Raw genomic sequence first — 16,617 nt, 5'->3', positions numbered from 1 at the left:
AAAACACCCTTAATCTCATATTTAAAAGTATTCTATTTTTTTCTATCATTTTATATTTATGTGCTTTAAATGTTGTATTTGAAACATTAATTTCATAATATCATTTATGCAAGTGCAAATAATTCATTGTAATTAATTATAATTGTCTCTAAATAAAATACGTAAAAAATTCAGCCACTTATCCAATGTAACGTCTCAGGTTAGCCTAATTTATTTGAAGCATAAACTGATTCTGATACATACATTAATGGCTCTGGGCTAAACCCCGGATATCCACTCACCCTAGAACCGCCCCTGGTATATAGTACATTTTAATGCTTTAAGTACATCCATGCCTAATAAGGTACTGGTGGTGGGTGAGGAGAGATCCCCTTGTATGGTTATAAAGCACTTTGGCTGTACAGCAATACACAATAACACACTATATAAATGCCTCATTCGTTCATTCAAAAGATATATATTTTATTTTGGCAGATCAGCTCCTCCCACACATCAATCACATCATCGGTGAAGCTCCCCAACAACAGTCTCTTGATCACTAAAGCTCCTCCCACAGCCATTGACCAATGAATGCTGGAATATTCCCATCAGTTTACAAGTGAAGACGAGCATCAAAGCATCAGGAACAGCTGAAATCTTTTATGAGCTTATGAAAGAAGATGAGAGATCCAGAACCCTGCAGAATCAAACACACTGAAGATACTGAAGAACAAACAGGTTGGTGTTTATTTTTGATTTCTCATTCATTCATGATGGTGAAGAACATTCATGTTATAAAGATTCAAGCACTTCATCAGATTTAGATGAACAGAAATGGGACTTTTGTTGTTTTTATCAATAAACCATAAAGACTATACATGAACTTTCCAAAATGGCTGACAGGATTGCAAGTGTAACTTAAGCAAAACCTGATTTATAGTTTCTAAAAAAAAATCATAATAATATTTTTCATAAATTATCTGTAATCTGATTTCTCTCATTCTTCTTGCAATAACTTTGGTAAGCGGATTGATGAATGCGGCCGTGGTCACTCTAGACATTGAGCATGTGACGTTTCACTGTAAAGTTGAACAGGAATGCAGGGAATTTGGCTCGAGCTTGTGTTTCAATCTTCCACATTCACATGCATATAAATGGAAGTGAATGGAACTGTTGGAAATTTAGACGCAAAAACGAGGGAGACTTGATGTTTCTTCAGCAAGGTTCTTAATTGAGAATATGCTGTGTGACGCTGCAGTCATCAAAGTTCAACTAAAGATTTGTTTCATTGTAGTTTACATTTTATGGGGTCAATGTTTAGAGATGGAGACAAACACCTGGGTGACGAGTTTAGATAAAGCATGCAAATGAGGTATTCAGGTATCGTTAACTGCTCCAGACTCCAGAGTTTCACAAGTCCTGATCCAACCTGTATAACTATTCCAAGAACGGCACGGTGACTCCACGAGCCATTAAAGACAATAGAAGAGAGTCTCTGTAATCTGGCTCATTTGACTTACAATGAAGATGTCAAGAACCTCATGCTAGAGACTTTACTTAACATGATCATTCTTCTGATGTCATCATCAATAATCTTTCGTCTTCACTTTACTTCACTTCACATTTTTCATGTGATGTGATGATTCTTACATTTGTAATCACATAGAACAAAAAATCTAGTGTGACTTTGTTTTTAGAAAAATACATTCTCAATCCAAATAGTTATGCTAAAAAAATTTATGGCACTTTTACGGCATGTTTTCATGTTATTACGTTAGATAGTAATAATGTATCTCATTCATGCAATGTTTTAGGGACATATAATTATAGAAATTCATCAAAATGATCATAGAAGTTGTGCATTTTATCACTGTTGTTTTTCACTTCATATTTCTCTATTTGAATTATTTTGATGAAATTCAACATTTTTCAGAGCTGATGGAAGAGAACGAGGAGAGTGAAGAACTGAGTGAAGTGGAGGAGATAAATCATGACAAACCTGGAGAAAAACCTTTGATGCTTTTAAAGAAAACAAGAGCCAAGAAATCTTTCACCTGCACCCAGTGTGGAAAGAGTTTCCCGTACCAAAAACATCTTGAGATTCACATGAGAGTTCATACTGGAGAGAGACTGTTCACTTGTGATCAGTGCGGGAAGAGCTTCAGAGGAAAACAAAGTCTTGAGATTCACATGAGAGCTCATACAGGAGAGAAGCTGTTCATGTGTGTTCAGTGCGGGAGGAGTTTCACAATAAAAAAAACATCTTCGCCGACACATGTGGATCCACACTGGAGAAAAGCCACACGTATGTGATCAGTGCGGGAAGAGTTTCACAGAATCATCATGTCTTAAAGGACACATGAGGATCCACACCGGAGAGAAGCCGTTCACATGTGATCAGTGCGGAAAAAACATTTTTTTGTGGCATCAGCTCTGAAGACACACTTGAATGTTCATGTGAAGGAGAAGCTGCATTCATGTTCTGAATGTGGAAAGAGTTTTTCACGTCTGCAATATTTACAGGCACATCAGAAAATACATACTGGTGTGAGAGAGTACATGTGCTTTGAGTGTGACAAGACTTATATTTCAGCGAACCATTTAAAGCGTCACCAGGTAATTCACACTGGAGAAAAACCTTACAAGTGTTCACATTGTAAAAAGAGATTCAGTCTGTCAGCATGTCTGAAAAGACATGAGAGGATCCACTCCGGAGAGAAACCGCATGCGTGTGATCAGTGCGGAAAAAGCTTTGCTTTTAAAAGCTACCTTAAGCTACACATGAGGATCCATGTGGTGGAGAAATCATATCACTGCTATTCATGCAGGGAGAGTTTCTCTGTTATTTTCTTCATTTATTCATATGAAAAACAATCACTGGAGAGAAACCACACACCTGTGATCAATGCAGGAAGAGTTTCTCATATAAAGGAAGCTTTAAGAGACACATGATGGTCCACACTGGAGAAAGACCCTTTAGCTGTGATCAGTGTGGGAGTAGTTTCCCAAGTAAACGAAACCTCCAGAATCACATGAGGATCCACACCGGAGAGAGACCATACACCTGTGATCAATGTGGGAAGAGTTTCACTCAGGCTTCTATTTTGAAACACATCTGCTCACTCATTCTGAAGAAAGACCCTTTAACTGTGAGCAGTGTGGTAACAATTTCCGTTGGGCTTCAGTCCTGAAGAAACACCTGACGGTTCACACAAAGGAGAAGACTCATTTGTAATATAAGGAAGTCATTTAATACAAGAGCACCAAAAAAAAAAAAAATAAATAATTTTTTTTAAGAGAGACTTGAATCTAATATTAATTTTTAACCAGTTCTTCGTTGTTTTTCATCAGAACATCTACTTTCTCTGCCACTTCTGCTCTTCCATGCAAATGCAAGAAATACTTTCATGTAGTTTTGCAACTGGCCACTTTGCTTCTCTTCTTGTCAAGTCAAGTCACCTTTATTTATATAGTGCTTTTAACAATACCGATAGTGTCAAAGTAGCTTTACAGTGTCAAATAGGAAAAAAGTGTGTCAATAATGTATCTATCAACAGTGTCTGTGTGCAATCAAGTCGACGATATTGCTGTAAAATGAAGTGTCCCCAAACTAAGCAAGCCAGACAGGTTGACAGCCGTGATAGCAGCAAGGAACCAAAATTCCAACGGTGACATAATGAAGAAAAAACCTTGGGAGAAACCAGGCTCAGTCGGGGGGCCAGTTCTCCTCTGACCAGACGAAACCAGCAGTTCAATTCCAGGCTGCAGCAATGTCAACTGGTTCCTGTGGTCTTGTCCCGGTGGTCATCTGAGACAAGGTCTTTACAGCGGATCTGTATCTGGGGCTCATCTAGTTGTCCTGGTCTCCGCTGATGTTCAGGGCTGTAGAAGTCATCTCTAGGTGCTGATCCACCATCTGGTCTGGATACATACTGGATCCGGGTGACTGCAGTGACCCTCTGACTTGGATACAGACTGGATCTGGTGGCTATGGTGACTGCGGAATAAGAGAGAAACAGACTAATATTAGCGTAGATGCCATTCTTCTAACGATGTATCAAGTACATCGGGTGTTGTGGGAAGTGTTCCCGGTTCCAGTTTACCTAATTAATGCAGCCTAAAAATCCTTTAACGGATTTGAGTATTAGAAACGTATTAGTGTGTTATGTGTAAGCCAGGTTAAAGAGATGGGTCTTTAATCTAGATTTAAACTGCAAGAGTGTGTCTGCCTCCTGAACAATGTTAGGTAGGTTTATTCCAGAGTTTAGGCGCTAAATAGGAAAAGGATCTGCCGCCCGCAGTTGACTTTGATATTCTATAATGTAACAGGACTATAAATGTAACAAGAGCTCGTTCAAATACTGAGGTGATAAACCATTCAGGGCTTTATAAGAAATAAGTAAGATTTTAAAATCTATATGATGTTTGATAGGGAGCCAGTGCAGTGTTGACAGAACTGGGCTAATATGGTCATACTTCCTGGTTCTTGTCTTGAGATACTTTGGGTCTTTTATAAGTCAAAAAAGAGAGAGATCTGTCTCATTCATTTTACTTTTACCTTTTTTTGAAAAACATTTTTTTATGATGATACTGCTTGCATCAGGTTGCATGTTTTGATTTTCTTAATAGAGCTTTTAAATGCATAATAAATTATATTTCACACAAGACATACATTGAATGGGATTGCTGTCTGTCTACATTTAATAACAGTTTCACCCTTGATAACCAGTATCATATGTATTTCACAGGTGACGTCTTTTTGTTTGTACCTTTAATCCCTTTAAACCTACTGCAAAATCCTGTAGTGTCCACACTACAATGAGTAAAAGTCTTGCAGTTAATGAGATAGGGCTGGACAATAATTCAATATCAATATGTATCGCAATATAATTTTTTTCAATAACGTGATATGATTTTTAAACACATTTCCAATATTTCGATATAAATTAGCAGTATTTCCCATACATTGATTTATTTGTGGCATTTGACTTAGTTGAATAAACATGAGCACTGCAAATCAAAACACATCGCAGGTGTTTTATATGAATGTATATCTGAAGGGAACCGACTGTCTTCAGAAAAGTTTAGATGGCATTTTCATTTTATCTGACAAAGAAGCGTTCATGAGCGGGGCTGCTTTGATTACAGCCGTTACTGGAGAAACTGCTGGGTCTACCGCTCTCACAGCGCCTCCTGCTGGCAGACAGTCAGTTTTTGCGTTCAAGTCTGTCTCCAGCAACATGTTTTTTTTTTTGTGCAGCAACTCAGAGCACTTTTCATACTCTTTATACTGCTAAAACACATTTGTTTCAATCTATAAGAATAATCAGCTTACATTACCAGTCATAAGTTTTTTGAACAGTAAGATTTTTTTAAGTTTTAAAAATGTTTTTTTGTTGTTGTATAATGTTTTTCCTTTTAAAGAATTCTTTTACAGGTGTGCCTTAGGCCACTCTAAAATGTGTTTTACTGTATTGAGGGGTCCAGGGGGTCCGAAAACCAGTCAGTATCTGGTGTGACCACCATTTGCCTCACGCAGTGCAACACATCTCCTTTGCATAGAGTTCATCAGGTTGTTGATTGTGGCCTGTGGAATGTTGGTCCACTCTTCTTCAATGGCTGTGCGAAATTGCTGGATATTGGCAGGAACTGGAACACGCTGTCGTATACGCCAATCCAGAGCATCCCAAACATGCTTAATGAGTGACATGTCCGTTGAGTATGCTGGCTATGCAAGAACTGGGATGTTTTCAGCTTCCAGGAATTGTGCACAGATCCTTGCAACATGGGGCCGTGCATTATCATGCTGCAACATGAGGTGATGGTCGTGGATGAATGACACAACAATGGGCCTCAGGATCTCGTCACGGTATCTCTGTGCATTCAAAATGCCATCAATAAAATGCACCTTCACTGTTTGTCCATACCATATGCCTGCCCATACCATAACCCCACCATTGGCCACTCGATCCACAACGTTGACATCAGCAAACCGCTCACCCACACGACACCATTCACGCTGTCTGCCATCTACAGAGAAAACCGTGATTCATTGGTGAAGAGAACACCTCTGCAGAGTGCCAGACGCCATTGAATGTGAGCATTTGCCCACTCAAGTCGGTTACGACGACGAACTGCAGTCAGGTCGAGACCCCAATGAGGACGACGAGCATCAGATGAGCTTCCCTGAGACGCTTTCAGACAGTTTGTGCAGACATTCTTTGGTTATGCAAACCGATTGTTGCAGCAGCTGTCCAGGTGGCTGGTCTCAGACGATCTTGGAGGTGAAGATGCTGGACGTGGAGGTCCTGGGCTGGTGTGGTTACACATGGTCTGCGGTTAGGTGAGGCCGGTTGGAAGTACTGCCAAATGTCCTGAAACGCCTTTGGAGATGGCTTATGGCAGAAAAATGAACATTCAACTCACGGGCAACAGCTCTGGTTGACATTCCTGCAGTCAGCATGCAAATTGCACGCTCCCTAAAAACTTGCGACCATCTGTTGCATTGTGCTGTGTGATAAAACTGCACATTTTAGAGTGGCCTTTTAATTGTGGCCAGCCTAAGGCACACCTGTGCAATAATCATGCTGTCTAATCAGCATCTTGATATGCCACACCTGTGAGGTGGATGGATTATCTCGGCAAAGGAGAAGTGCTGACTAACACAGATTTAGACAGATTTGTGAACGATATTTGAGAGAAATAGCCCTTTTGGTGTACATAAAAAAAGTCTTAGATCTTTGAGTTCAACTCATGAAAAATGGGGGCAAAAACAAAAGTGTTGCGTTTATCATTTTGTTTATGGTATTTTGAACAAGGAGAATTCTACAACATTAACAGGCATGGTTTATTTGCTCTGCCTTGTTGCAAGTGTCCTGGGACAGGTGAGGGAGTGAGTGGAAGCTGGTGGAGCTGCTCAGGGAGGACATCAAACTCCAGAGAGAGAGAGGAGAGAATGTAGAGACTGTTTTATCTTCTTGAGAGAATGCTTAACAAATATATTATTTAATAACCATTGTCTATTAGCCAAGAGAAAACAGTGGAAAAAAAAATGGGTATGATTACATTACAATTTTTCAATATCTTTTTTTTTTAAATGTCACATTGTCAATGAAACAACCTAATTTCTGTAGTTTATTTTTGTGATGCAAGTTTATTTTTGTGATGCAAGTTTACAAAAATGAATAATGTATACAAATTCATTTCATTTTTAATGAATACATTTTTTAACGCAGCTTACAATTTTTTCACAAAACATTCTTTTATGTTTTTTTTTTTTTTTTGTCCTGTAAATATTTTTTTACACATTAAAATAAATTGTTCTATACATAACTGAAAGTACTTTTTACAACCATTTACAACATAGCTTAGGTTTAACATCAGAAAAACATCAGTTTTGAGCCCAGCCCTGCCTCCATGTGTTCTGGGGTCTTCAGGAGGTGGATCTCTTGGTGAATGGCCAGCACCTCCTCAGAGACTTGGAGGATAATGCGGTGACAGTGGAATGAGGCACATGTCAAACACTCTGGAGACCACTCTGTATGATGTACCGCTGGCAGACAGAAGAGAAACACCAGGGTCTGGATCGTGGCACCCATCACTGTTGCATTCACTTCTCTGAAGATCCAGCGGCACTGTCAGAGCCTCCCTGCTCAGCCCAAAACCATTAAAAACCTTTCCAGTGCTGCCACATTCAGCTTTTATCCTACAGTACAGGGGTCTGCTCTGATTTAGGGAAAGAAGGAAAAGACAAATTGTTTAGAGCTATGACACAAGTAATTAGTAGAAGAAATAATGAGATACTTGAGATCATGTGTCCCTTCGACAGCGGCGCACGCATGGTCCTTCGCTCTTCTCTCAATTTGTCAAACATTCTACAATCCTGATAGTAAAATTTCGTAAAACAAGACCCGGAAGAGAAGACAATGCTGAATAAAGTCGTAATTTTTGATATTTTTGGACCAAAATGTATTTTCGATGCTTCAACAAATTATAACTGATCCTCTGATGTCACATAGACTACTTTGATGTTTTATTACCTTTCTGGACATGGACAGTATACCGTACATACATTCTCAATGGAGGACAGAAGAAAGCTTTCGCAGAACTAAATCTAAAATATCTTAAATGTTCTGAAGATGAACGGAGGTCTTACGGGTTTGGAACGACATGAGGGTGAGTCATTAATGAAATAATTTTCATTTTTCGGTGAACTAACCCTTTAAGAAAAATAAAGTTAATTTACACCTTTATTGAAATTCATGGTTTATTTACTCTGCCTTAGGATTGCAAATGTCCTGGGACGGGTAAGGGGGTGAGTGGGAAACCCACTGCTGGAACTTGGCCCTTATTTGTTCTCATGGATGAGGTGTTAAGCCCGAGACACACTGCACGATTTTCGGCTGTCCCAGACAAAAGATTGGTATCGTGAAACAATCGTGGTGATTTCTGTGATTGTGTCTCCTAATCTGTGATCCTGTGTCGTACAGTCAGAGAGGTTCAAAGATGGCCCTTGTCAGTCTTGCGACCAAAGATAGCATATGATAATTTTCTGTCACTGTCAGAAATTCAGCATGTTCATTGCACAGTGTGTTTGCAGTTACAACCCACGTTTACTGACCAACCAGTATAAATGTGACATGAAATCAACGCGACATTGTGCTAAAACATAAAACTGCTTAACTCAAGCTCTTATTACTTCCTCTTTCACCGCTCCCACTTTTTTTCAGTACACATACAAACTACATCTGTCAAAATGTGATTCATTATGCTCTTTTTTGTTCACCACTAGCGCATGCTAATGACGTTTTATTTTTGCTTCTATAGAACTTTTAACTAATGCTAAAAGTAAGTTTTTGTGCATCTAACAAGTGCTTTCGAACTTCTTTCTGATCTGAATAGTAAGGTATGCAGAAAACACTTGAGTTGAGGGAGGGAGATACATAGCCTAGCTAACGTTAGCTAGCTACGATTTCAGTACAGTACTATCAAAGATCCTTGCTCCTTCTCAATTCTCTGGAGTTAAGGACAAAAATACAACCAAATAGTACGATAGGAATGTTAAATCTTACTTGTGAAAAGTGAGTCCATCCCCCGAGCCCTACTTGCGATGGTCCACCGATTAGAACAGGAAAATGCTGCACAGTGCTCTGGCATCTTAACTGCTGCTACGCAACGAAACTAGGGAGTACGACCGGTTTTAAAATGGCGGCCGCAAAATCTCAGCGCCCACCGGCCAATAGGGCATCTGTGGTGATAAGCATCCTCATTTCTATGGTGATAAGCATCCTCATTTTTCCTCATGGACCTATGACAAACGCCCTCATCACTGTCACCTCATTGACAACTTCATTCAAAACTGTGTTCCAATACAAATTTTGGTTAAAGGGCACATCATTTACCATAAATATGTTACAGGCTTTTATCTAACAAAACACAATTTATAGCTAACATCCCATACATAGAAACATGATTGTTTGATGTCTGTATTACAGTATTTTAAAGGCTTTACATTTGCAGTAAAGAAAGTTAGCAATTAACGTTACCTTTATCCTAACTCAATACAATACAAAACACTTACCTTCATAATTAAACAGGTACTGCTCAATGAAGGACTTGTATCCTTTGTCAAGTTTAGAACATTTTGTAAGGGACAATTCATCTGCAATTCAATCTCCACCATCTGCTAAACCTGACCAGCCACATTGGACTACATCAGCTCTGATGGGGACAAATATATAAAACAGTTCACTTAATCATCAACAAAAAAGTTTTACCAAATCACGGCAGAATTATGACAACGCAATTAACAGACATGGAAAACAAGTCCTGCAGCTCTGCAAAAGCCTGGGCCTATACATAGTTAATGGCAGAATGAAGGGTGACTCTCTGGGCCGATGTACATACTGCTCACATCTAGGCAGCAGCCCAGTAGATTATGCCATCACAGATATAGACCCAACGTAAGATCAATTATTTTCACAGTGATGCACAGCTGCCATTATCAGACCACAGTCACATAGTCCTCAGTCTCAACAGGTCAGGGAATCATCTGCCATCTTCAGAACAGCCTGGAATACATGACAAAAGACCAGCTAAATCATTTAGACAAACCCATAGAATTAACTCAACTGACAAAGATGAAATCCCTAAAAAATAAGAAATCAAGTGGCTTAGACGGAATTTCTAATGAAATGCTGAAACACAGCAGCCCCAAACTGAGACTCGCTATCCTAACATTATTCAATCTCTTATTAAAATCTGGACACTTTCCTATGATCTGGAAAGAGAACGTGATAACCCTGATTTTTAAACAAGGTGAGAAGTACGACCCAAATAATTATAGAGGCATCACAGTGAGCAGTAACCTTGGAAAACTATTCTGCTCCATCATAAATGACAGATTAATTCAGTTCATCCAAGAACACAGGATTTTAAACAATTGTCAAATTGGATTTATGCCAAAACAGAGAACGTCAAATCACATTTACACACACTTAGATATATGCTCCACACACTCATACAAAAATATGTTCATCAAACAAAACAAGGAAAAGTAATATCCTGTTTCATTGATTTTAAAAAAGCCTTCGATTCAGTATGGCACAATGGACTCTTTCTAAAACTGATTCAAAGCGGAATAGGAGGAAAGACATATGAAATCATCAAGGACATATACAACGGGAACAAATGCTGTGTCAAGATCAACGACAGACGGACTGATTATTTCAGTCAGAAACAAAGGATCATCAAGGCTGCAGCCTCAGCCCGACTCTGTTTAATATCTATATTAATGAACTGGCATCAGCACTTGAGAAGTCCTCTTGTCCTGGTCTGACCCTCGAGGGCAGAGAAATCAAATGCCTCCTGGTACGCTGATGATCTTCTGCTCTTGTCACCTCATGAAGAGGGGCTACACCAAAGCCTCTCGGTTTTAGAAAATTACAGTAGAGACTGGGCCTTACCAATAAACATGGAGAAATCCAAAATTATGATCTTCCCAGAAAAAGCCTCGCCTTACTGACAAAAAAATATAGTTTTACAATCGGGGGAACACTTCTTAATCATGTCACATGTTATAATTATTTGGGTCTCACTATCTCAGCTTCTGGTCAATTTGATCTAGCAATTAAACATCTGAATGATAATGAAATCAGGGCTTATTACACTATAAGAAAATCTTTGTTCAAATTCAACCCATCTATTAAATTATGGCTAAAAATCTTTGACAGCATCATCAAACCCATTCTTCTATACGGTTGTGAAATCTGGGGCCCCAAATTTAAATTAAATTAAACTATACATCTTGGGATAAAAGACCCACTGAAATGTTCCACCTGGAGTTCTGCAAGAACATCCTGGGACTCCACACCTCAACATGCCCCTAGTCTCCGGCTGCAGGGCAGAGTTGGGCAGATTCCCCCTTCTAGCAGAAATCCAGAAGAGAACAGCCAAGTTCTGGTTCCATCTATCAGACACAATGACAGATGATTATCATCACTGCGCTCTTACTTACAGGGCAGGACACCCAGAGAGTGACCCCATGCACTATTTAGTGGAAAAACACCAACTCAGCTCAACAATTCAATTAAGACATGCAAAAGTTAAAGAAATTGGAAAACTAACCCAGGAAGAATACAGCCATGATTGGCAGATCAAAGTAGCACAAATGAACAAATTAAAGTACTTCTGTAGATTAAAGACTGGTTATCAACTGGCACCTTACTTGATCAAAATTAAAGACTATGGTCACAGAAAGCTTCCTGACGAAGTAATCGTCTGAGTGATCACAGTCTCTGTGTCGGGCCGACACCAACAGAGCTGGTGTGAGAGAGCTCCGGTGTTCTCACTGCACTATGACACAAGAGAGTGTGTGTGAGCAGGGACACAAAAAGCGGAGAGCGAGAGAGAGCTCCGTCTGTGTCCTCACTGCACAGAGAGAGAGAGAGAGAGAGAGTGTGTGTGGAGACAGGCCGACACAAACAGAGCAGAGACAGAGAGAGCACAGCACAAGAGAGAGAGAGAGAAGTCCGTCTGTGTTCCTCACTGCCGACAGAGAGAGAGAGAGAGAAGAGAGAGCGAGAGAGAGAAAGAGTGTGTGTGTGTGGGAGGGCCCGACGGGCCGAGACACACAAGAGAGCTCTGAGAGAGAGAGAGAGAGAGTGGTTGTGGTGTGAGACGGGCCGACTGTGTCCGTCTCCTCACGTCACAGAGAGAGAGAGAGAGAGACAGACACAGTGTGTGTGTGTGTGTGGAGACGGGCCGACACAAACAGAGCTGGAGAGAGAGAGAGCTCCGAGCCAAGTCCATGTGTGTCTCACCGCACAAACAGAGAGAGAGAGAGAGCCAGTCTGACTGCAGAGAGAGAGAGAGAGAGTGTGTGTGTGTGTGGAGACGGGCCGACACAAACAGAGCTGGAGAGAGAGAGAGCTCCGACTGTGGTTCTCACTGCACAGAGCAGAGAGATAGAGAGAGTGTGTGTGTGTGTGGAGACGGGCCGACACAAACAGAGCTGGAGAGAGAGAGAGCTCCGACTGTGTTCTCACTGTACAGAGAGCCTCGTAGAGGATGAGCTGCACTTCCTCACACACTGCAGCAAATATAAACACATTAGAGACAAGTACTTTACTCAAATAGCTCAAATTGTGCCTGAATTCAGGCAAGCGAATGACATAGACAAACTTGGTTATATTTTGGGAGAGAAAGAGAAGTGTGTCCAGCTAGCAGCGCAGAATGTGTCTTCCTGCCACATCATGAGGGACAAAGACTAAACCCCTGTTCTTTAGCAAATGCTCTCTGTAAATATGTACTATATGTTTTTTTGTTATATGTGTGGTATGTGATTATATATGTAAAATATGGCCATGAATAAGTTTTTTTTTTGTGCTATGTGATAATATATGTACAATATGGCCATGAATAATTTTTTTTTATTATTATTATTATCTACATGCCTGTACAACTTGTTCACTGTTTATTGCTTTGGCAACATTGTGCTGTTCCACAGTCATGCCAATAAAGCTCATTTGAATTGAATTGAGTGTGTGAGTGAGAGAGAGAGAGAGAGAGAAGAGTGTGTGTGTGTGTGTGTGAGAGAGAGAGAGAGAGAGAGAGAGAAGAGTGTGTGTGTGTGTATGTGTGTGTGTGAGTGAGAGAGAGAGAGAAGTGTGTGCAGGTGTGTGTGTGAGAAGAGTGTGTGTGCGTGCGTGTGTGAGAGAGAATGTGTGTGTGTGTGGGTGTGTTTATGCTACCTCTTGGGGACATGGATGTGTTTTTTACCTTCCATGTGGGGACACGATGACCAACTGGGGACAAAAATCTGTGTCCCCATTAAGGATGCCCATTGGAACTGATAATAAATAGCATGCTAATATAGCCTGTGCAAATTTCTTAGTTCCTTACTTGTGACCCCTAGAAGGTGGTTTTACCAGTGTTGGAGGGTGGTATTCGGATTTGCCCCCTGGAGCCGGGTCTTGGTACTGCAGTGTGCATATTTAATAAATCTCCGCACTCATATTTACCATGTATGGCGGGAAACTAAGAAGACGTGTTCCCCCTATGGTTCGGTCCTGGTACAGCATTGTGCATAATAAATAAATGCCAGATATTACATATCAATAAATGCTACATATCTGGACACAAGGAAGTTATCTCAAGTTAACCCTCTGGAGTCGATTAACGCGTATACGCGTTTTGGGGTATTTTCTCCTGATAACCCCGAAAAGAACTTAAATTACACTTTCAGTTTGATCGTACAGATAAGTGCAATACATCAATCGAAGTCTGTAAAGGGTGTCTACTTTTTTTTGTATACAGACATAATAACAACAAAACTTGTGTGCACTTATAAAATAAAGATAACAAACAAGGAGTGCTGTCTGCAGCCTTTGTCTGCGCTGATCTTCAGATACAAATGCGTCATTAAAAATGAACTGTAACTCAGTGAATATCAACGAAGAGACATGAGAGAGATATCTATAGAAAGCCTGACATGTCTACTTTTAAACTAAACAAGTGCTGCTGAAAACAAATATTCTGTGATAAAGTAATCCATATGAAAAACAACGCGATGTCCCGTTTTTTCACGGGCACGTCTCCCTTCATTATCTTCTAATGTGACCACGCCCCCGCGCCGAGGCGCGCTATTGAGATTCAAATATTTCACTGAAGCGCGCGCCCCACACAACAGAAGACAACGCAGCGAGGACTGTTCTTCAAGTTTTTATTATTTTACTGTTTGCTTCGCGATTGAGAGGAATAAGACATAATTCAACCCAAAAAGATGTGATGTGGTTGAGGATTTGAGATTTGGATTTCCTCAGAAAAAAGAATGAAGCACTTTATTCAGCAGAGATATGCGTGTAAAACATGAGTAAGTCTCTTTTTATTTATTTAGTATACTTGTACTAGTTTTCACATAACGTGTAAACATTTTACTAGTTAGACTTTTTCCAAAGACTTTTTCCAAACTATAATTCCTGACTAAATGTATAATCAAGGTGAAATATTATGAAGTTTCAATAACAATATACACTACTATACCATTCAAAAGCTTGATGTAAATAATATAAATGTAACAATAAATGTAACTGTAACAAATGTAACAATCATTGCTGTTCTTTCAAATTTATCCCCCCTAAAAAAAAACCTGAAAAAAAATATTCTCAGCTCTTTTCAACATTAATAATAATAATAATAATAAATAATAATCATGATGATAATAATAACAATAAATGTTTTTTTGTAGAAAATACGATTGTTAAAAGGATTTTCTGAAGGATTGTGTGACTGGAGTAATGATGCAAAAAATTCAGTTTGAAAGTCAGCTTTGATTGTTCCTAATAAACTGTTTAACTGCACTCACAAGTGAATATTAAATTATGTTGTGGGATAATTAAATATATTCTAAATAAACTGCTCAGCTTTTGATGGATATCAATCATGTATTATAGTAAATTAATAAAGTATGATGAATATAGACCTATCCTACGCTTTGACTATAAAAATTAATATAATTTTCAGACACTTTGTATGCTATAGCCTAGTAGGATGTTTAGATCTTGTTCCACAAGCAGCCATAAAATATCAAATTGTTTTACCAAAACGTTGAAAAACAAACACCTGCTAAACATAGTCAATTACTAGTACTGAAATCAGAAACCCATGTTGTAATTCATGTTATGTTAGTATCATGTTAGTAGATCGCGTTGCTGATAGCTTTAGGCTAGCTTACAAGATAGCACACGTGATTACAGTAGGTACAGCCTGTCCACGCAACACATTAACCCCACACATTTGTATAGTGGCCAATACAAAGTAATGATAAAGCTATGAAACACACGTAGATTATGTAATTATTGTTATCCTACCTTAGACATGTGTCGGCGAAGATAATGTCCAAACTATCGTTTGATGTCAACAGGGACGGACTGACAATCTGTGCGTTCTGGAAAAGTCCAGAATGGCCGTCCGTTTAAACTTACGGAAAAAAAAGCAAAGTATAAACATATAAACTACCGGTATTTATTTACTTCAGATCACCGTTCGCGGGAGCGGTATACGTCGGCATGGTAACCGCGGCACGGCGCAGAAGATCGCAGAATTAGTGGTGTATTGTAGTAACATGGTTTATTTTTATACTTTGTGGCTTTTATAGGAGCAGAAACTTTCGTTTCTCAGCCTCGTAGCTCGTGGTCAATCTAACTTGGATGGTTTAGGGGTCTCTAACCTTTTTTAGCTCCAACTTTTTAAAAAAATGAAAGTGGCCGAGAGCTATATGCAATAATTAAATCTCTTAAATGTCTCATAACTCTCATATTAACAACTATGCTAACTGTTTTAGACCTAAACGAGTTATTGTAAGCCTATATATGTCACCCTTAATGACATATAAAAAAATTATTATACTGTAAAAAAGACATAATTATTGTTGATTTTATAGTGCATCATAACTAGAGATGAAATGGTATGAAAATGTAATTTCATGATTATAGTTGACCAAAATGAGCATGGTTATACACATAATCCGGTTCAAAAAGTACTAATACTACACAATAAAATCAATTCACGCAAGTTTTATGTCGAAAACCAGCAAATAACAATTAAAACTTACCATCAATATGCACTTTTTGTTTGCATAAACCATTAAAATAGTAACATTAAAAATGATGGCCAAAATTTGAAAGGGGGTTTTGCAACATGTTATCTACTAACATGTACAAGTTCAAATAAAGTTTTGACAAAAAGTTTTTATAAAAAGATTAACCTCGCATATTTCAGTCTTTAAAATCATTTTATAAAAAGACAACGATGATTCAAAAAAGACAAAATACTGACATTTACAATACACATTAGCTTATCTTTATTATTAATAGTAAAATTCGGTCCGATTTTCCCGTGGCATCTTCTGTCGTTGCCATGTAACCATACGCTCGAAAGTGTCCACAACGACAGAGTAAGTTTTAAATACCCTAGCAAATGGATTTCCACTACTGAATAACTCGCTTGCTGTAGCTCTGCTAGAAGATTTATTTACGGAGAAGAGAAAATAGAAAAACAACACCGTAGTTTGGGTGCACCCCCATCTTCATATTGGACTCGTTGCGCCTGGAAAAAATGAGCGGGTCGCGTTAAATTATT

The 16,617-nt window shown here is 39.0% G+C and overlaps 1 protein-coding gene across 1 annotated transcript; it reads left to right on the top strand.

Annotated features, from left to right (window-relative positions):
* Nucleotides 1–528: 528 nt before the first annotated feature.
* On the top strand, nt 529–2,497 carry LOC122137098 (oocyte zinc finger protein XlCOF6-like). The gene is made up of 2 exons (XM_042722583.1): nt 529–717; nt 1,913–2,497. Exons 1-2 carry the CDS (start codon nt 660–662, stop codon nt 2,290–2,292), a joined length of 438 nt encoding a protein of 145 aa, XP_042578517.1. The 5' UTR covers nt 529–659; the 3' UTR covers nt 2,293–2,497.
* The last annotated feature ends 14,120 nt before the right edge of the window (nt 2,498–16,617 follow it).

This window comes from Cyprinus carpio, chromosome B4 (genome assembly GCF_018340385.1).
Source record: "Cyprinus carpio isolate SPL01 chromosome B4, ASM1834038v1, whole genome shotgun sequence".
Classification (NCBI taxonomy): domain Eukaryota; kingdom Metazoa; phylum Chordata; class Actinopteri; order Cypriniformes; family Cyprinidae; genus Cyprinus; species Cyprinus carpio.
Note: the sequence above shows the minus strand (reverse complement) of the source record. Positions and strands in the feature narration are given on the sequence as shown.

Excerpts from the sequence above, each read along its gene's own strand:
- LOC122137098 (XM_042722583.1), top strand. The coding sequence starts at position 660 with ATGAGAGATCCAGAACCCTGCAGAATCAAACACACTGAAGATACTGAA. Across the intron at positions 718-1,912 it reads AGATACTGAAGAACAAACAG|AGCTGATGGAAGAGAACGAG; the intron begins GTTGGTGTTTAT and ends AACATTTTTCAG.